Source organism: Juglans microcarpa x Juglans regia, chromosome 8D (genome assembly GCF_004785595.1).
Source record: "Juglans microcarpa x Juglans regia isolate MS1-56 chromosome 8D, Jm3101_v1.0, whole genome shotgun sequence".
NCBI classification, from domain to species: Eukaryota; Viridiplantae; Streptophyta; class Magnoliopsida; order Fagales; family Juglandaceae; genus Juglans; species Juglans microcarpa x Juglans regia.
The window spans coordinates 32,372,460-32,394,523 of NC_054608.1; the positions used below are offsets into that span (position 1 = coordinate 32,372,460).

General features: G+C 35.0%; 2 protein-coding genes and 1 pseudogene across 3 annotated transcripts; 1 reads left to right on the plus strand and 2 right to left on the minus strand.

Annotated features, from left to right (window-relative positions):
* Window positions 1-578: 578 nt before the first annotated feature.
* Window positions 579-4,084, minus strand: LOC121242720 (FCS-Like Zinc finger 14-like). Of its 2 annotated transcripts, XM_041140658.1 has the most exons (3): window positions 3,226-4,084; window positions 2,230-2,268; window positions 579-995 (listed from the first exon to the last, which is right to left on the minus strand). In XM_041140658.1, the coding sequence occupies exons 1-3, from the start codon at window positions 3,786-3,788 to the stop codon at window positions 836-838; spliced, it is 762 nt and encodes a 253-aa protein (XP_040996592.1). In that variant the 5' UTR covers window positions 3,789-4,084; the 3' UTR covers window positions 579-835. The 2 variants fall into 2 exon arrangements, with proteins under 2 accessions (XP_040996592.1, XP_040996594.1); XM_041140660.1 differs by lacking the exon at window positions 2,230-2,268 and having other exon boundaries at window positions 3,226-4,082.
* Window positions 4,085-13,481: 9,397 nt separating this feature from the next.
* On the plus strand, window positions 13,482-14,843 carry LOC121242435 (annotated as a pseudogene).
* A 1,312-nt stretch (window positions 14,844-16,155) lies between these two features.
* Window positions 16,156-21,389, minus strand: LOC121242436 (U-box domain-containing protein 35-like). Its single transcript, XM_041140291.1, has 8 exons — window positions 21,264-21,389; window positions 20,226-20,347; window positions 19,315-19,535; window positions 19,166-19,220; window positions 18,644-18,950; window positions 18,361-18,462; window positions 17,236-17,664; window positions 16,156-16,926 (listed from the first exon to the last, which is right to left on the minus strand). Exons 1-8 carry the CDS (start codon window positions 21,387-21,389, stop codon window positions 16,156-16,158), a joined length of 2,133 nt encoding a protein of 710 aa, XP_040996225.1.
* Between the last annotated feature and the right edge of the window lie 675 nt (window positions 21,390-22,064).

The following is a 22,064-nucleotide window of genomic DNA, read 5'->3' on the forward strand; positions in this document are numbered from 1 at the left end:
AAGTTTTATTGAGTTTGATAAATATGTATTTTAACTTTTTAAAACTTGTATTGATGTTATTTTGAAATATAATTTATACATATATAATTATTTATTATATATAGACTATCCCAAGACAATACCCAAAACAGTACCGGTATCGAAATATTTCGTTCCAATATCTTAACCGAAACGGTATTTAAAACTTTGGTAGAGACCCATTAAAGATCCATGTAATTTCATTATTTTATGATAGACAAAATTGAACTTAGGTACCAACTTAGGTACCATATATAGGTCATGGTTTCCACTCCAAGTCATTCTTGACTCTACGCATCCTATATACCACTAATGTAATATAATATAGTTATTAGTTTAGCTTGTAGTGACAGCATCAATTTGCAAGGCTTATGCAGTAAAACTTCGATCACACTCATATATTACTTCTGTCAGAATCAACGCTGCCTTTCAAGTCACGGACCAGCCTGGTTTGCATATGGAAATTCAAAGATCCCTCACAAATGTGACATTTGAATATTGACTTCTTTCTACCACAGAGAGAGAGAGAGAGAGAGAGAGAGAGAGAGAGAGAGAGAGAGGTATAATACAATGATTAGTATAATATTCTATATATGTTTTCCTCTGTTGGGTTCAAACAAATTTCCATTCTCTCATCAAAATATCTCCCATCTCATATAATTTTCTTGCAATCTGGGATATAGATACTACTTGCTTAAACCCTCTCAAATTATATCTACTGCTTATCGAGCCGGTGAAAACAGTTTATTGGGATACCCTTTGATCATGTCCTCCTTCACTTTCATTTTATTTACGTACGTAAGTTTCACAAGTGTGTTCATGCCGCAGCAACCACAGTAAAAAACACCCGTGGACCGGAGCAGGGAGACACAGAACAATCAAGTGGCTTCAGTGCTCCAGATCCACGCTTCTCTTTGTAATCGTCACTTCTAATGTGTTTGTCACGGCACTCGGCACTGCAAAATGCTTTTTCTCCCCTACAAAAGGTCCATGAATGTTTTATCAGTGAGAATTTCATGTAGGATGGACTGAGAAGGTGTTAAAATAAAGAGTAATGTTACATGCAGTTGTGGAGTGCGCAAGCGCCGTACAGTCGCTTTGAAAAAGAGTGAGGTCTACTATTAAAAAAATATATTTTTTTTCATGTAGATCCCGTATTTATTCACTTTTTTCAAAGTGATTGCACAACGCTTACGCACTCACGACTGTAACTATTATAGACCAAAAAGATCTCCTAAAAGATCTCCAGCTTTGAATTATAGACCAAAAACTCACGAGATTCAAGACCACAAACAGAACCAAACAAGACCAGTGCAACATCACAAAATATCTCCAATAAACCGATGGGGAAGTAGAAAGGACTGCCAACATGTGAACCACGTAACACACTAGTGGGGTTTTAGCACTCACTCATCTGCGGTCCCACCCTCTCAAATCTAGAGACAAAAGGTCAACCTATAACTACAGTCTCTTGGACTACCAAAGATTTGAAATTAGATAAATGCATGCCGCAGGTACAATATAAGAGAATGCGCATGATAAACCCAAAGGAAAGATTAAAAATATGAACCATAATCCAGTGACAAGTTAGGATTTTAAACAGTTCATGAGATCCATAACCATGGAACAAGAAAAGCATTAATCCATCATTTGCTTACAAAGAATACGCTTATTGGTTCCTTTCTTACACGAGAGATGTAGTGAATGGTTATAATAATACTCAATTCCAGTACTCATTTGTGAGAATATTGTGTCCTCAGCACTTGATATAAAAATAGATTATGGAATTTGAAAGTGTGAAAAAAGGAAACACTAGTCATCCTGAACCTGAGGTTCATCTTCAAATGCTAGCATAAATCACAACTGGATTGGTCATAATTTTGAGAAATAATAGGATTATATCGTTATGCAAAGGACAAGAGAAAACCATCTCCATCCACCTTGACTGCATTGTATGTTTTAAAAAAATGTAAAACTTTAAGAGCTATTTGGACAAAATCTAACTTCCTTAATATTTTTTTTTTTTTTTTATATGTAACTTCCTTAATATTTTCTCCTAAAGGATTTTACTTGGTCCTATTCCTCAAAGAAATTGGCCCTTGACTTGAGCTGTCAGAATATCATCATATAGCACCACATCTTGCTTGTTTCTTGTTAGTGCTGTTCTGAACTGTTAATTAGAATGTTACTATACTTCAGTTCCATACTGACCTTTCTATAGCAGCATCACAGCCATGGGGACTGCAGAATCTACATCAACACATAACCCATAACCTCTGTGTTTAGCAGTAATGATCATGCTTGCTCCAATGACATATGTGCAGCATAGAAGAAACATTCTCTAGCTATAATATAAATCTTTTCTAGATCTGCAAGTACTGCCACACATATGGAACCTAAGTTCCAAACTCAGGTCCATGGACTAAAATGCTGATTTTGCCTAGCTAGAAAGATTTTTGTTAAAAGTATCAGCAGAATGCCTAGGCTAGAACTTAGATAAATCGGCCAGGTCAAGCTGTATAAAGACTCAAACCTTCCAGACGATAAGAAACCTATATATGTTCAATTAATAATATCATCAGTCAAACAAGTCTGGGACAAATTATCACAGAAATAAAGGTTTCTGTTTCTAGTATGCACCTTTGATCAAACTAGTGACAAAGATCGCAAAGAATTACAAAACCCTGCAAGAACCTGTACTGAAAGACAAGACTTCAAAGGTAAACCAAAACTTTATTTTAAGTCAGACCCTCCATTTTGTTCCAAAGATAAACAAACTTTGTCATATAACAAGTACTAGTTAACTAATTTACTTATCAATCATCTTTGAACGACTATGAAACCTAAAGAACAAATAAATCCACATGACCTGCCATATCCTTTCAACTTTCTAAACAAATCCAAACTTCAAATGCGGAAAACCATTCCAAACACAAACTTTCACATACGACTACAAGTCTATATCAACAGACAACTAAACAATAAACAGAGTTTCAAATTCGCTTATGCTCAATCCACTGTGAGTCATACACCAAAAAAGAATTGAAGGAGCTAACTTTTAAGCCAAATCAGACTCCGAGTCGAGGCCCACAACATAATTCAAGATTTACACATCTCACAGATCATTAGCAATTCCAACCAACCAAAAATATTAAGTTTAAAACCAAGGACCAATATAATACACCATAAACTCTACGTTTTCGTTACCTGTACATGAATATGTCCAGACCATGGAGCTGTTTCTTGCAAAGATAACAAGTACTAAGAAAATCAGCAGTCCAGAATTCCCTCTCGAACTCATCAACATTCACGGGAGAAGCAGAGAACATTCTTACCCCACGATCACTCACCACACAAGTAGCACCGCAACAATCACCAACAACCGCATCAAGCTTATCATCGAAATACATGCGTTTCTCAACAAAATTGCTCCCCAAATGCGATATCACGCAAGTGTAGCTCTCAGACATCTCATCCACGTCCCCACCTCTCTCCCCATCATTCCGTGGACCTCTGAAGTTGGCAGCTGCCTTCGCAGACGACACGATTGGGATCGGTGTCGATCTCGGCGACACCACCGCAAAATTATCCGGAGCTTTCGGGCTCAAATCGGTCATGGCAGCCACTATGCCAAGCCCAACCACGCCCCCCTGGAATATCCTAGGAGATTTGGAGGGATTTGGAGACTTATCTACGGCAAACGACTCTGAGAGAGTGGTGAAAAGGGAAAGATTGATGGTGGGTCTCTTTTTTCCTGGTAAATTATCCATTTTCTGGGGAAATTACAGCTTGGTATTCCCCAAAATTCAATCCTTTTGCTCAGGAAAACTTGAGCTTAAAGAAACTTCTGCGAAAGAAGATGAGAAGTGGCAGAGTTCTGAGTCTTTTCACGTTTAGGAAACATTAACATATTGCACAGATTTCATCAGAAAGAGAGAGATACTGCAGCTCAATTCAGATGAGTGATGTAGAAGCAAGCAAAGGGTCTGGTTTTTTGCTAAATTGAGAGAGAGAGAGAGAGAGAGAGACCAGCTTTCAGCTCGCCTCTGGTCTCTAATAATTGTTTTTTCAGAGGTTGAATATATACAGTTTATTGTAATAATAATAATAATTTTTTTGTTATAAAAAAAAAGTTGCTTCATTTTTGCCAATAACAGTACTAAATAATTGTTCGCATGAATATTCGTTTTCCTTCTTTTTCCTTTTTTCTTCTTAAAATTGGGCTATTGGCCCCATTACTAATAAATGATGTTGCTTTCAAGTTTTACATTCTTCCTTTGTAGTGGGATAAGGTATCTTAAGGATATGTTTGGATACCTTATAGATGATCTGAAATGATATATAAATAATAGTAAATAATTTATAAATAATAGTGAAGCAGTAGGATGACTACTTCATGTACCAAACACAATTTTAGATGTATTTTTTATTTTTTATTTTTAAGTTTAGATTTAAAACAAGAGATAGAGCATGAAAAATAATGCATATAATTCTCTATCTGTTTTTAAGATAGCATTAAATGCTCGAAAAATGATGTAAGATAGATTTTGTATGTCTGTCTTTATTATTTTAAACTGCAAAATACAAACATAAACATTAAATATTTAAATTATAGTGTATATCCCAAGTTGTTATACCACATTGTTGCACCAAAAATTTGGCAAATTCCAAATAATATGCCACAAAATATATTATACAAAAAAAAAAAAAAAAAAAATTCCTTGTCGTTCAATAGCATGCTTCAAATTGGGACCATGTGAGTTATAAATTAATAAATTAGAGAGGTGATACAATCACCTCAAATTGGAAGTTCTATTTTTATCTTTCAACCTAATTAAAGTAAATTTGGAAAAGTTTAAAGTAAATTTAGGTTTATATTCTTAAAGGACTAGTCAATATCATTATTGAAAACTCATTGAAATTATTAGAAATAACGACGACTTCTCCCGTACTTCTTATTTAGAATTTTTTTTTATATCGTTTATAATGATTTAAGAAAAGTTCAACCGCATATGTTTTTGCATATAAAAAAAGTCTGATCAATGTTACAATTGGAACCTAAGAAAAGTTATCATAAATCGCATGAGCTTCTTTCTCATAAAAAAAGTTGGATTCATTTCGCAACACTGTCATGTTAAAAATGAGTTACAAGTATATAGGTTTAGAGAGTTACTTAATTACTAGACTAATTTATTGTCCATTGAACTAGCTAGTGATTCCATTGTAATACAACATTAACATAATGTTCTTATAAAATGGACAATTGGATCTTAGGCTCAAATAAGAACGAGAACGGATGGGATAAGTAATTACTTTCATGCAATTCTTTGAAAGAAAGTACTTTCCAATGAAAAAGAAAAAAGAGTGGAAATAAATATGAACAATACAAAGGGAAAATCCAAGTTTCTAGGTTCTTACATACCATCATACTCATGTAAGACTTTAGTACTAAAAAGGATACATTAGTGGTGTTGCCTTTTCCTTAATTTGATTAAGAATAGGAACTTTGAAGATAAAATGTTCATAGAAATAAAGAGTCTTGGGTCCAAATAATAATTATAATTATAATAATAATATAAAAAAGGGTGATGTTGTAACCAATATGAACTTTAATTCTTTCCACCTTTATGTTGGTTTTTGCACACTTAAAAAATAAATATGAGGCTCCCAAAACAAGATGCTCTTCATGTGCTAATATCTTGTATTAAATAATACAAGAAGAAGTAGACATTGGTGCTCTTTGTAGATATGGTGGGAGGAGCTTATATTTTTTTTTAATACAAATATTCTATTGACTAATTGGACCTATTACCCAATGCTACTAATTAATTAAGGAGTATATGGCCCATTTACATCATTGCTGGTTTGAATCAATTTCATGTGGAGATAAGAAAAACTTTAATAAAAATAATTGTATATCTCAAAATTTAGACCAATTCCCAATTTAATCCATACACTTAAATTACAATAGCATCAATCCTATATTTTCATGGACTACTTCCAATATTCTCTAATGAAAAATTCTTCTCATCAGTCACTATTCACCATCTTATACCCCACACCTTATGAAAAATATATTCACACCTTTTGAAAAAGTTATAGGTGTGGAGTATGTGAATGAATAGTGACTGATGCATAACATTCCTCTTCTCTAATAGTGGATCTTCTTGGCTCCAAACCAAGGCCATATTTGGATTCATATATTTTGATTTTTTTATCTAACTTTTCCATATTGTCTATATATAGGAAGAGATTTTCTTTACGTAGTTGTATAAATTTGAGGATTTCAAATGTGAGAAAGATAAACATATGAAGTGAGCCTGACAATATTTATTATTATTTCTATATATTTATCATGAAAAAAAAGCTTGTTCTAAGCCTATGACAGGTTTAATTTATGATGTTTCTAAAGTACATAAAATCTGATCTCACACCAATTACACTAAACGACAATAGAAGAAGAGCAATAAAAACACTTAGCTTTATATAACCATATTTCATCATCATCATTATATATATTTATATATATATATATAATTTTTCTCATCAGTTACTATTTACCATCTCACATCTTATATCCTATGAAAATATTTCATATTTTATAAAAAAAAATTATAAATGTGAGTTATAGAAGTAAATAGTGACTGATAGATAGTATTTTCCAACCCATTTTATGTTGCGGATTTTACAATGCAGACAAGTTTTTACCTTGTGCAACTGTTAGATCAACCAAGGAACCAAAAGATACAACAAAGACTTTAAAAAAAGAGAAAAAAAAAAGGGGTCATTTTCTCTATCATAGTCATGAACCGACTTGTTCCCTTTTTTTTTTTTTTCCTTCTTCTTCTTAGTTTTTGGCTCTAATTATCACCCTTATATAAACTTTATCTTTTGTTGAAATCGAGGTCCAATTTAATGATTAATCTAAGCACATTGGATTACCACATCGATAATTTAATTAAGATGTTTGGTACTTTTTACCTTTTCCCTTTTAATTTTTAGGGTTTCGTACCTATATTTTATGAAAGAAAAATTTTATTTATCATCTTTACACTACATATCAATATGTAATTTTTTATTTTTTCTCTTCTATGTAAATACACACATATTGATGTGTAAACATGCATGTTTAAACAGAAAGACAGAAATGACAAATCAAACGTTAGTATGTGGTGTGAGGATAAAAAATAACATTTCTCTTTATGAAATATTGAACAATCTAAAATAGATTTTCTTTTAATTTTTTTGGTCTATTGAAAAAGTGTTCATCTATTACTTTATAACCCTTTTGTAGTTACACAAATTGCATGTTTCCTTTCCAATTGCACAACATGTTACATATTCTGATTTAAATGTCCAAAAGTAAACAAATGTATAGAATTCACATATGAATATTTCTTTTTTCCTAAACTATTTACAAATAAAAGCATTTCTTTCTAGTGTTGATGGAATAATATTTAAGCAATTTATCAACACCATAACAAAATGCTCAAACATATTAACTTTTATAAAAGAATGATTTACTGCTCACAAAGACAAGAAGGCAATGACAAATATATTCAGCTTTATATCAATCAAACTTCCCCACTTTTCAGTACTCTACAGCAATATGCTTAAAAGTAATACACTAACCCACTAATTCCTAAAAATATGAATAAAAGTGCATAACCCACTAACACTTTCACTTTGTAGTTGTCAATCCTACCAACATACCCACAGAGAGGTTCTTCCAAACATTTTTTAGCCTAAAAAAGATTTTTTTTTTCTTTTCTTATTTTGTCCTGACACATCACATAGATTGTGACATACCACCTAGAGATTTATATAGTTTTTTATTTTTTATTTTTATGAGCATCTTATAATTTGTAGAATTGGTTGAGATTTACTATTCAATTGCACAGGTTATGCACTGCTAGCTGCCTCTTATTATGCAACATGGATTTTACTTTATACATCTTTTTATATATATATATGCAGCTTAAAAGAGCTTAGACTATGGCTGTTCAAGAAAAGACACCCTTGTTCCCAAAGAATGTGATACTCATGTAAAGGTGATTTGAATTTGTGCCTACCTAGAATCTGAATATAAACACTTATCTTTTGCATAATACTAAAAGCACATTGATTTTAGTTAGTGGGGAGAGTTCAAATTGAACTTTATCACTGGTCCTATTTCTTATGTGGTACCTGATATCAAGTTTGAAACATTGTCCATCCAAACACACTTTCTGTCAGATTTTCTAACTACTAACATGATGAAAAATAAAAAAAATGTGGCACAATCTTGACTGGTAGGATCTTAAGGAAAGATGCATATTGTAAAGTTTTGATAGGTTAGGGTACATGAATGACATTATCACATGGCAAATTGGGTATAAATTTGGGATTACCTATTATTTTTTTGCAATTTGATGTCATTAGGGTAGTGGGGGTTTAGATATTTAAGACAGATGATGATAGCTAGCTACCTCATAAACTTCATAGAATAATAAGGCTGCTATACAACAATTCCCCCAACCTGTCATGTGCCCAAACTGCTTTACTGGGTATTTGGCTCTCTCATTGACATGCAAAACAAGGAGTAATAGCAGTTTATAAACGGTAAATATTTTTAAAAGGCTCACTACTCCAAAACAGGTACCTCACCAAGTGTTTATAGGTGCACCACATGATCATTTGTGGATGCCAGGACTTGTGCCGGCATCTTTAGTTGAAACAGGGCCACTTGAGTTTCTTGTGGTCCTTAGATCCCTGAATAGAGTTTACAGCAATCTCTTTCCTCTAGGGAACGTGTTACCTTTGCTTGGTCCAAATGATCATAGCGTCCTAACACTCAATTTCACTGTCAGAAAGTGCCAAAGAGACTCATTAACTCGCATAACAGCCACTACTGAATGAGTTTTACTTTTCCTTAGCTCATCAGCATGGGGGGTATTGGGCTCGTGGAATAATTCCAAGACTGGCCTACATGGGACCCTCTATTTGAAAATCAGTGGGATCATGCAGAAAAAGCTTGGGGGTGGTTCATTTATTATTATTCTTCTTCCATTCAGATTTTTCAAACAATGATGTTAAGGTCCAGTACTTAAAAATATTCTTGCTTTTTCCTACTCCTTTTGGGTTTTAGCTCCAAATACTCATTTCAAGCTGTGTTTGAACTGGTGGTGGGTGTGCTGCTAGCTTCCACTTCATTGGTAGCATCACTGGAGAGAGACTTAAACAGATTGTTCATAGATTCATAGCATGATGTAAAAAGAGACAAAGACTTCCAAGGTGGGGTGTGGGGGTGGGGATATTATAATCTTGGGTCAGAGCCAGACACAGCCTCACAAGCCACATAATTATTTTGAAAGAAAAGCAAATCCACGAGGTCTGGTTTCCACTGAGAAAATAAAATATTAGGTCATTTCTTTGATTTTTCATGCTGGTCACTCATTGTGCTTGAAAGCACCAGTACTCTATATATATATATATATATATATATATATAGTTTTGCACTCTTTCAAAGAACATGCATTTTGTCCATCAATTGGAGACCAGATCTCATTTACCTTTCCTTGCCAATAATGGATTCTGTTGAACAATTGGAAAGTGTTTGATACTCCATCATCAGAGATGAATTCCATGAGAAAAACAAAAAAGCAAGAAGATTTGGTTCTGGGCCTCGAATATCAAGGGAGAGGAAGCACAACATGGTGGTGGTCCAAACGACCAAAACCTATTTACTTTTCATCCATGCATGATAGCTGATGGCTACTGTGTTGCAGAAGGGAAAAAAAAAAAAAGAAACTCTCTTTGAAAGGAAAACGCATGTACTGTAGAAGGAAACAATGAACTGGATAACAGAGAAAAGAAACGATGAGATGGAGAAGAGAGGCATTTGCAGAAGGACAAAAACTCTTATGTGCTGTAGAATGAAACTAATGTATAAAAAAAGAGATTGTAAATGCTGTATGTATAGCTTTCATCTGCATTATAAACTGTGTTGTATTAGTAGTATATATGACAGCTAAAATCAGCCATACGAGCTGAAAAAAATCTGTGCAAAAGAAAGAGACACAGAATGTACGAATAAAATTTTCCTTTCTTTTAATGTATGTGCTCCCATTTCTCTTTATTTCTGACTAAGGACCACATTTCTGTTTGGAGAAAAGATATTTATAATTGTGAATTACAGCATAATCATTTTAAAAAAAATAAATAAAATATGAGATTCATAAAAAAAAAATTAATTTTTTAATAATAATCATACTCTTTTTTAAAATAATATTTATACATTTTATAATTATTCGTAGAATAACCCACTGTTTGAGACATGCTGGTTAGTCTTGGTGGATAGCCCTACCACCATGACCAGGTAAAAAGGACTGGGACGAGCATCTCCAAATGGCAGCAATGCCACTTTTAATCGGTGGTCCTTACAACTTGGAGCCATATTTATGGCACTTTCTTCACAATTCAGACATGTCATTTCAGTTGAGTTTTCAATGCTGTAGCTTTCTTCCCTTGTCATGGCTTTATGTCATCGCCGGAGGGACCCTCCCCCATGCATCAACCTTGGCTGTACTCTCACAAGTCTATAAGAGTTGAATTTTGAGCTGTTTTTTGACATGATGCTAAGTTCGTGATTAAGGTTGCGTTTAGATGTTGAAGTGAGTTGAGTTAAGTTGAGTTGAAATGATAAAATATTGTTAGAATATTATTTTTTAATATTATTATTATTTTAAAATTTGAAAAAGTTGAATTGTTTATTATATTTTATATTGGAATTTGAAAAAGTTGTAATGATGAGTTGAGATGAGTTGTACTTCCAAACGTACCCTAAATTGCTTTTCCAATGTTTATTTAAATTTTAAAGAATAATGTTATTATGTCTCTTAATTTATGTCATTAGTTTTATTTTCTTGATGCAGTAATGTGATGCTACGTGGTTTATTCAGAAAATTTTAAAATATATATTCAAAACAAAATAACGTCTGAAGACATAAAAAAGATAAGGTCTAAAAACTTTGGATATTATATATATCAAGTGGGTTTTACAGTATTTATTATATATTTTATGACACTATAAGGTTACATTTGGATGTTGAATTGAGTTGAGTTAAGATAATAAAATATTGTTAAAATATTATTTTTTAATATTATTATTATTTTGAGATTTAAAAAAGTTGAATTGTTTATTATATTTTATATTAAAATTTAAAAAAATTGTAATAATGAGTTGAAATGAATTTGATTTCCAATCGAAGCCTAAAACCTTGTATGGATAGCAATGCATGATATAATACCCACTTTTATATATCTATCTTTTTTTTAAAAAAATTTTAAATCTTTAGATTTGATCATAAAATTCATATTCATCATTTATTCGTGTTGGGCCTAAAATTCATATGGGCCCAACACGGATAATTTTTCATTGACAATTTGACAAAGAATTTATAATGGCCTTCAGATTTAACTTAAATATAAACTTGGTTCTTGAAATTATTACATTAAAAAACTTTATGTCAAGATAAAAATAGGAAAAAGCAATGGGAAACACTATCTTTATTTTCTGTGGAATTGTTTTAACTTTTGTACTTTGCATGGAGATGGGTCTGATTAGTATGAAATTTGAAATTTGATAATATGATTTGGGTCTATGATGGGCCAATGGGCCTTCTTGGACAGCAATGATATCTGGTAAACTCTGCACCGAGGCTTTTAAGCAAGTAAAGCCTGGCCCATGTCATCCATTCTCTCTCTCTCTCTCTCTCTCTCTCTCTCTCTCTCTCTCTCTGTCTCTGTGTAACGGCAATTTCGAAATTGGAAATTCATTTCCGTAAATATTCTGAAGACGAGTCGTTCCACTGTTTTCTTCCACCAGAGAGATTCAGATCAGAACCGAGCTTTAGCTCGCAAGGTATGCGTTATCAGTGAGGTTAGTGTTAATGTTCTCATTTATCTGGAAACGTTGAACTACTCTGATATTTAATGCTCTATCGAGTCTTGAAAATTCTGGGATTACTATAGTCTTGTGATCTGTAGAAGATTGGGATATCAGAAGTGATTTTCCTGGGTGTCATATTCTGGGAATTTAGTATATGAAGTGCATGGCTTACTGTATCGATCAGCTTTTATTTCGACTTTCTACATTCCCGGGAAGACTATGACCTCCTGTAACTAAAATCATGAGATATACTTTAAAAACTAGCTTGTATACATATTTATCGATAATGTTGCTGCATCGCGATCATTATACCTGTAAATGGTCGGTTATTGTGGAAGGACTCAATCTGGGAAAATGAGCAGTCAGTTTTGTAAGGAACTAGTGCTGTATGAAATATCATGTATCATCTCAACAAATCTCTTATCTCAAATTTTCATACCAAATCATTTAATAAACAGCAAATCCTCTGAGTCTCTGTATTTGAGATTGTGTTGCAACTGTTTTATGAGTATATGATTTTCATATTTTCAGCCTATATAATTACTTGTCTCCTTTGCTTATTTGATTTACATGGTATATGGACTTAAATTACTTGAGAAATATATAATAAGCAACCTAAACATCAACTTGTTGTGGTCCCTTTTTTGACACTACTTTTACATCTATATGTAATCATGTGTCTTTGTAATTGTTTGGAATTATTACGATGGACGCCATCCCACATCTTTTCCTATTTGTGTGCTTTTGAAGAGAGAATCTGGCAGTGGATGCAGACCAAAGTTTTGATCACAAGGATAGCGATGCAGCTGGCACTCCGTTGTTACAAGCCTAAAGTCTAAAAAGAATGCCTCACTAGCTCTGGAGCTTTTACTTGAGATGAAATCTGAGGGTTTCTACCTAGTAGCTCCACGTTGTTGGCTCTGATGCTATGCCATACAGGTAATAGTAATGGATCCCTTGAAATTTTGGGGGAAATAATAAATGTTTCTTTTGTGCCTAAGTATTCGTATTGTTCCAGAGCTAGATGGGGAATTTGATGAAGTACCCAACAAGGATCTTAACTATTTGCATGCAGTTTGCTCACTGGCTATCTCATGGAATGGGAAAGGAGTGTAAGGGATAAATAACCGGGGAAGTCAGACACACAAGAGAAAAAGGATGGGAAAAAGGATAAAAGAGAGGAAGGGGGAGTCAGACACGCAAAAGGGGACGGTGAGGTGACATAAGGCTGATATTCTCTACTCCCAAGACCTATAAAAAGGGATTTGAGATCTTTGGGGGGGGGGGGGGGGGTTGGCTTCTTCTTCAACAATAGGAGGCAAGATTCCATTTTTATCTACTCTGGGCTAAAGGGGTCCCGACCCCACTGTACTATGAGACATGAGAGAGAAACCATGAGAGACTGTAAATTACTTAATTCATAGTGGATTTACCCTTCAAACAACCCGTGGACATAGGCCTTTTGCTGAACCACGTAAATATGTGTGTCTCCCTCTCTATTTACCTTTGCTGTATTTACTTTCTGTTCACGGCTATGGACGTACGTACGAGCACCGTACTACCGCTCCGGACAGCCATCGTTGGCTACGGAAGATACTGATTGAGGCCTGAATCGTCATTGTTGGCCGGGGATGACTCTTTCTCCCGTTCTGGCCTATGGGGTGATTTACGTCCTTAACAAGGAGGACAGATTTTGTTGATGGAAAATACTTTGAAGAAAAGGGTTCTAGGGGTTATACGGTAGATTCTTTCACTGGTAAAGCCTTCATTAGATATTGTTGCATCTTTGGTTCTGTGACATTATAGGAATGCTTGTGATGACCTTAAAAGGTCTAGACTTCTATTAGAGAAAGAAGGAACCAAAGCAATATCATTTGCATATATAAACGGATGGAAGTTCTACAAACTGAGTGAGCGAGGATGTGGGTCTTGCTGGGAAGAATGTTGGAAATGTTTTATGGATCCTTCGGTGCTAATTATATGCTGTCAATTTTAAAATGAAAAGCTTGCAGAGAGAATTTGTGAGAGAATGGTTGAACACATTACCACATTTAATCTCCAAGCTCTAAGGTTTTTAAGAAGTTCTTGCTATGGGATCTCCATCTTAGCCTTGGACACGAGCATGAACAGATCAGCCTTGATCTTGTGACCTATGGTTTTTTGTTGATGCATACTTTGCATAAAAGAATTGGAACATACTTAAACTCTGCTTTGAACAAATGAACTTGGATGATTCTCCAGTAGTATTAACAGGCCCATTTGTTTTTGAGATTTGGGTAAAGGGGACTCAAAGTCAAGCACAGAGGCATTTTTGGAGTTTAACAAGCTGGGGAATTGAATTACAGGCAGCTGAGGGCAGTATATCTCAAAGACAATACCGGAGGGATAAAATCCTTTTGAATTACTGAAAAGTGCCAGGGCTACTTGTGCACAGAAAACTTTGGCCAGTTATTGCATGAAAAAGGATACTCAATAATAAGGGGCAACATTTTAGTTCCTTCATAGACAGGGCTTTGGGGTAGGGTGAAAACCGACCATATCGGCATGGTTTTTGACAAAAATCGACGCTGCTTGATGGAGGGAATTTTCATGGAAGAACTAACTGGACCGACCGATTGGGAGGAGAAATACCAGCCGTACCGATTCTGGCAGTTCTCGGTCCCCTAGCGGTGAGGTTCGTCTAAGAGAGTAGAGAGAGAAAGTGTTGCAGGCTGAGAGAGGAGAGAGAGAATGAGAGAAATCGAAGAAAAAGATGGGAGGGGAAGAAGACGAGCTCAAATTGAAACGATCCCATTTGGTTTAAAATCAAACAGTGTCATTTCACTTATATATGTTATGTATAAAATGATGCCATTTGGTTTAAGAACAAACGATGTTGTTTCACATATATATTTTTTGTATACATTAGATTTAAAATGATTCCGTTTCACTTAAATTTAAGTGGAATGACATCATTTTAACTACGATATATATATCAAATATATTTATTTAATCTGCCGTGGGTTTGAACTGAACCGGCCGACGTTGGTTTTAAGGAATTTATACCGCCGTCTGACCGGTTCTCTGCCGATTTCGGGCTGTTCCATGCTCCGGCAGTCAGTCTGCGTCATTGCTGGCCGGTTTCATCGGTTGTACGTCATTGCATGTGTAAGTCATGAATAGTATCCTTTGGAAGGTAATGATTTCATGGAAGAAAACTTTGAAAAAAAATTGACAAAATCCTACTTTATGCTGAGTATCTGATTCTAAAATGGATGCCATAAAGTCCTGGATACGACATAAAGAAAGGTTTCATGGAAGAAAACTTTGGGAAAAAATCGAGAAAATCATATTTTAGCTGAATATCCTCTTGTATCTGTTCCAAACATTGGATTGCTTTTTCCCAGGGAAAAGGAGTAAAATTGGCTTGGCATCAGTTTTGTTTATTTTGGTATGGGTAAGTAATTCAGAGATGGCACTTACGAATACTAACATTTTTCTTTTTTGTTTCTGTTCTTTTGGGAAATTTCCTTGAAATGCTAGTAAATCATCTTTTGATTCAGCTATTTAATTCCTATAGTTTTAGAACTATTGCATCTGATCTTTATCATATAATAAACCTCGTTTCTAAAAAAGAAGAAATAAATTTCATTTCTCAAAAAGCAAAACAAAGAACCAGAAAATAACAGTGAATGGATACTCTTTAGAGATACTGTATGATATATTTTTCTAGACGTTCATCAAAGAAGCAGGAAATAATAGAAAACTTGATAAGACTGGCCGATATATTGAGTTTCCTTGTATCCTGAGGAAACAACATTTGACTCCACGCCTTGACTTGTGGCACCCTTAGGACATAGTTGATCCGCTTTATAGTCAAGTTACCTCCAAAGCAAAAAAATTTAAGCTGGTTTGCATATAAAAAGAAAAAAAAAATCAGTATGTACATTGTCTTCTTCCTATGATGGATGATGCTTGCTCATGTGGCTGATCTTTGGCTCTATCAGATCATGATCCAGATCCAGATTGTGCTAGCAACTCACTTCCTAGAAGGAACAAAAAACTTTTATTTAGACTTAAAATATTAATTTTGATATATAACCGACCAAAACAAAATTGAAGTAGTTGATAAATTTGTGAAAATTTCTTAGGCAACAGGAAGTCATGTGGTGTTCTATAAAGAAAAGATTGATTCTTATGAACATAAAATAAGTACATGATTTGTGACATCAGCTTACTTGTGGTGAGGATGCTTGGGTTTGTCGTGGTGAGTTTGGTTCACTACTGCTCATCATGAAGCCGGCATTCATGCTATCTTCAGCGAGTACTCTTAGTCTGTTAAGTTCAGGTAACACGACCTTCCCCAGATCCGGTCGATCTTTTCTCCTCATTTCTGCACATTGAAGAGCTAGCTTCGCAAACTTTAGCGCCTCTTCGACTGGCCAGTCAGGAACAGATGGGTCAAGCATCTCTTCGAAAGTCCCCCTTTCTATGGACCGTTCAACATGATGAGTCAAACCCATTGGTGGCTTGGCTGTTATTATTTGTAGGAGCAATACCCCAAGTGAGTATATATCAGATTTTATTCCAAGCATGCCCGTTTGCTGATACTCTGGGTCAATGTAACAAAATGTTCCAGCTGTTGATGTCATGCGGTACTGAGTTACACTGTCGGCTACTGATGAAGGGACAAGCCTGGCCAAGCCAACATCACTGATCTTGCTGACATAGTTACGGTCAAGCAAAATGTTGCCAGGTTTAAGGTCACGGTGTACAAGTGGTTCAGGCTTAGTCTGGTGAAGGAAAAGAAGGCCAGTGCCAATCTCTGCTGCGATTCGGAATCTTAGTTGCCAAGGAAGAACAGGTGTGTTACCTCGCCGAAAGAGACGGTCTTCTAAGCTCCCGTTAGCCATGTACTCATAGACAAGGCAGCCATACTCCGGGCAAGCTCCAAGGAGGAGAACCATGTTTGGATGCCTTATGCAGCTCAATACTTCAACCTGCATTAGATTTGCCAAAATATAGCTTGAAATAAAAACATAAACAGGTGTTTTTTTTTTTTCAGAAATCCCAGTACCATTTTATTTATTTATTTTGAAAATATACTGTTACAGATGGTAGAACAGGTTCTATCGACTTGATAATCATTTGATGCAGTTGAGTGAGAAACTTAGCATTCTTTTATTTTCTCTTGTTTGTGTCATATGTTTTTCATACTTCGTGTTCATCCAAGGCACTAGGTTAGACTAGTTGTATGCAATTCCTTATGATTAAGTTGCACATCACAAAGTGTAATCTCAAAGCCTTACCTCTTGGTGAAACTGTGCCTCTCCTTGAGCTGCATCTGGACGTAGAACCTTAACTGCTACCGGTGTGTGATCCAGTTCACACATGTATACAGGCCCATAACCTCCTTCCCCTATCTTGCGAGATGCCGAAAAGTAGTCTGTTGCCTCTTCGATTGCCTCAATTGGGTATCTTCTGTACCTGATATCCTTTGGCGTCATAGCAGATGTTGCCTTCTTTCTTTCCTCCGCATCTTTGAGGGCTTTCATTTCTGCGCTCACTCTCTTTTGTGCTTCTAGTTGTGCTAGCCTCCTAGCTGCTTCGGCTGCCTCAAGGGCTACTTTACATTTAGCTTTCTCCTTCTCTGCAACTGCCAAAGCAGCTTCCTCAGCTAGTCGTGCCTCTTCCAATCTCTGTTCTTCTTCGAGTTTCCAGAGGTGAAGCTCTCTTGCCTGTGTTGAAATTAACTATTGTCAGATTTTATGCTGGCATAATTGATGCTCAAACTCATCTTTTTTTTGCTTTGATTATTTATGAATCAATGCAATGGATGTATGGGTGCATAAATGTATCTTTGAGATTTTTCTCATTTCAGACTTCTGATTCATACATTAATATATTCGAATGGAGTAAATCACGCACTAAAGGAGGGAAATACATGGTTTCCAATTTATGGCTGGTCTCAAAACTCTTTTTGATGCCCACATGGCCATCTCTCTCTCTCAGTAACATTTAATGGGATGTAATGAGAATTAATGCCTCGTTTGTTTTCACTGATGAGATGAGATGAGATGAGATGAGATGAGATAAAGATGAAATAAAAGTTGAAAGTTAAATAAAATATTGTTAGAATATATGTTTTTAATATTATTTTTGTTTTGAGATTTAAAAAAGTTGAATTGTTTATTTTATTTTGTATGGAAATTTGGGAAATTTATAATGATTAGATGAAATAAGATGAAAAGTTTTGTGAAAGTGAACGAGGCCGACATCATGTCTTATGAAAATCATTGTCGATAGAATCATGATAAAAATCTTCCATATATTAATGGAAGTTTATATGATTTCACTTCTTAAATATTGGAATAATTGCCAAACTATTACTTTACTAGTACTCTTGGGTTCAATAAAATTTCAGAAGTTTGCACCTTCTGCTTTGCTGTGAGTGCTTGCTTGCAGGCCGTGCTATACATGTCCATTGTTTGCTTGAGCTCTAGCTTCAGCCGCCTCATCTCAGCTTCTACTTCATCCTGTTATTTCAGAGCATTGAGTAATTACTTTTCTATTCTGCATACATAGTCCAAAAACATGGCATGTATATTTTGCAGTAAATCATGAGCACACCTACTCAATTGCTTATGCCTAGAGGAAAAGTTTACCTATAGTGAATACATATTAACGGTGCAATTCTCCCAGACATATTGTTCTTACCTTGATCTGAGATGAACATGATGAATTTCGACTTTCAAGCGAGTTTGGGTGTTCAAACTGTGAAGATAGCACATGATCAATTGATATGTTTCCCGAAAGGGATGATCCAAAGTTTCTATAGTCAAATTCTGAGCTGGTTGATATTCGAGGAGTAGGCAATTCAGGTTCTTGATATCCATAAATAGAAGGAAACATCTGATCTATGCTTGGCCTTCCACTGCTCACAAATGATATGTCATGAGTATCTGTTGTGGAGAGCTCATACGATTTGTTCGTTGAAGTCCGATTATGTCTTGTGAATGGTGACCTGTTCCAGAAATTATCAGGTCAGTCATATATATGTCACTTCAAATCAAATTTGGATTTCACTACCATGCATGGATTGTTTACCATGATCTGAATTATTTGTTGGGGCCATAACTATCTATCTATCTATCTATCTATCTATATATATATCTATATATATATATATATATATATTTCTCCTCCCTTAGACAGCTATATATATGCATCAGAACTTACTTGATATCATCGTGGTGGGTACTGTTACGGGGTGGATATGCTGTCCTGATCTCTCCTGCAGCATTAGATAAAACTCATTTTAGTGATGGCAAAAGCCAGATCCGTCAGTGTTAAACAAAATGCTGCATGCTAGAATTACAGAAGCAGACCCGATGATCTATGTTGTTGCTCACGCATTGAATTTGCATTAGGTTGCTCAGAAATATGGCTTGCTTCATGCTGCATTTGGTTATGGGGAGATATCTTCGCAGGTACTGGCGCAGTAGCGGATCGGACAGATGATATCTTTCCTTTGGAAATCACATACACAGTGCAGAAATCTGGTGCCGCTTTTAACACGCTGCTTGGAACATCTGCAGTCATAAATCTCCTGCGAGAAAATGATGATAAAATCAGGATGCTGTTGTTTCTAGACTGAAAATGTATGGCAGTATTATTTCATTTATAATTACAATTGGTTTGATCTTCAAAACTAATATCAGTTGAAAGAGCCCCGTACCCACAGATTCTACATGTTGAGTTTTCTTTTCTTTCCTTTTTATTTGCACTTTTTCTGAGATTATTGATCTGTGTTCCTGATAAGGAGTGGATGCTTACTAGCTTGTTCCTCCTATTCCTTACATTGTCTTGTGAAGAAATTCATGAGCCTAAATCATCTCATAAAATTGATTTTACAATAGATGGTTGTTCATTTTTTATAAATATGCCCAAGACTTTGTCCATAGGTAATGTGAGATTATTTCTCAACACCCTCCCTCTTGTGCAAGCCAGTATTTTTTTTGGTCCTTGTGACGGGATAAGTAGTGTGGGCCTCCTTTTGTCCTGTGGCAGGCTCTGATATCATGAAGAAAAATTAATGGGTTTAACTCATCTTATAAAACCAGTTCTACAGAAGAGAATTGTTCATTCTTTATAAACATGTCCAGACCTTATCCACAGGCAATGTGAGATTATTCCTTAGACTTGGAGACAATTTTTCTCTAATTTATTCCCTCTGCTAGCTAGGTTGATCAAATAATGGTTAGTGATGAAGGTAAATCAGGAAAAAATGGTAGTTTACCTTACGAGGCCACCCCTTGTTGATGCACCAACAACCAAAATCTCAGCTGTAGTTGCGGAAATGTATTCAATTAATGCTTTTGCTATATCCATGTTCTCGAGCACCACTTCGTTACATGAGATCTGTTTCAAACATACATCAATCATTAGCAAACAAGCCTGATCATAATATAATAGAAATCATTTTCATATTTCTGTACTATTTTCTTGGCTTTGTTCATATGGAAATTAGAACAAGTAATTAATTAATTTATTGTGCTTTTAAAGGGAACCGGTATATATGTAAAATGAAGGGGCAGAATCCTACACCCTTTCGCGTGCAAAAGCAACGATATGGAAGGAACAATTCCTTGGACTCATTGTCGAGTTGTTTGTGCGCTCCCACATCATGAACATTCCCATCATGGCTCCCCACTGCACCCAAAACAGATGAAATTATAAGTACACGAGATAATAATTAGGCTGTGTTGACACTCGATCAATTGGCAATTGCTAGTTTGTCATTTGATTATTCTATGATTTTCTTTAGGCACAAAACCAATACAAAAAAAAAAAAAAAAAAAAAAAAAAAAAAAAGAAAAGAAAAAAAGTAAGAAAACATGACAAATTTTCTTGGTGATTTAATGAGAGTTTAGGGCTGGTTTGGATTCTGAGATGAGATGAGATTGTTTCAGATGAAAGATGAAAATTAAAAAAAATATTGTTAGAATATTATTTTTTAATATTATTATTGTTTTGGAATTTGAAAAATTTGAATTGAGATTTGAAAAAATTAAATTGTTTATTATATTTTGTGTGGAAATTAGAAAAAGTTATAATAATGAGATGAAATGAGATAATACTTTCTGAATCCAAACTGGACCTAACCAAAGGGAAATAGATTTTCATGCTAATATCAGAAAATCAAAGCAAATTCTAACATTCTACAATATTATTCTTTTTGGTATATTTCATCATTCATGTGGGAGTAGGGAGGGAAGGAGAGAGTAGTACTTCTTCTCGGCTTGGGACTTGAAGTTACTCTTTGGTTAACGTGTACCAGTGTGAGAGCTTGTCCCCTGGTGAGAAGATGATCAACTGTCCATTTCAAAGCATATTGGCTCCCTTTGTCTCTGTCTATTGCAACTGCCACCGACTCAGCTTCCTTCTTATCTGGATTTCCCATTAACATCTCTCTCTAACAATCTTGAACACAACTTGCTGCAACTCTGAAAGATCTGATCGCAAAGAAACCCAGACCCTGATCTTATCCCGCCTATGAAAGATCTTATGGCTGCTTCTTGATGGTGGCAAGATCTTTATGACAAGAAGAAGTGTATTTTCTCTGAAACTTTCTTTCCCCCTTTAGCATTAATTAATCTCTATCGTAATTTCCATCCTGTGGAAATAAATCTCTCTCTCTCTCTCTCTCCCCCTATAGACAAAGAGAGATCAGTTGGTTTTTTCTGGTGAGGAAAATACATTATTCTTGACTGAAACTGAAAAAAAAACTAATCCCCTAACCTTCTCCTTTCTCCATTTTAGGCCTTTTCTGTTTATTATTACAACAAGTCCTTGGTATGAATTCCACTACTTTTGGAGACCCAGTCCATCGATCTTTGACAGGCAGGTTTTAGTTTTTCTAGGTCCCAAAAATTTAAGGTTTCTCCTTGACGGTCAGATCAATCCTATATTTTTGGGATGGTCTGCATCTCTCATATATACATGTACATGCAGTTCCATCCTGTATGTTTCTAAACTTGAAGCACACCACATTAACCATGTGTACATCAAAAACATGCACGTACGTGGAACTCGGAAAATTCAACCTCTTCTTTTCTATTTTATTTTTGACTCGGCA

Coding starts and splice junctions, on each gene's coding strand:
- LOC121242720 (XM_041140658.1), bottom strand. CDS start 3,788: ATGGATAATTTACCAGGAAAAAAGAGACCCACCATCAATCTTTCCCTT. Junction 2,269..3,225: donor CTGGACATATTCATGTACAG/GTAACGAAAACG, acceptor GTGTTGATGTAG/ATTCTGCAGTCCCCATGGCT. Junction 996..2,229: donor TGTGATGCTGCTATAGAAAG/GTCAGTATGGAA, acceptor GACCTTTTGTAG/GGGAGAAAAAGCATTTTGCA.
- LOC121242436 (XM_041140291.1), bottom strand. CDS start 21,389: ATGGGAAATCCAGATAAGAAGGAAGCTGAGTCGGTGGCAGTTGCAATA. Junction 19,221..19,314: donor GCAACAACATAGATCATCGG/GTCTGCTTCTGT, acceptor CTAATGCTGCAG/GAGAGATCAGGACAGCATAT. Junction 18,463..18,643: donor CATGTTCATCTCAGATCAAG/GTAAGAACAATA, acceptor CTGAAATAACAG/GATGAAGTAGAAGCTGAGAT.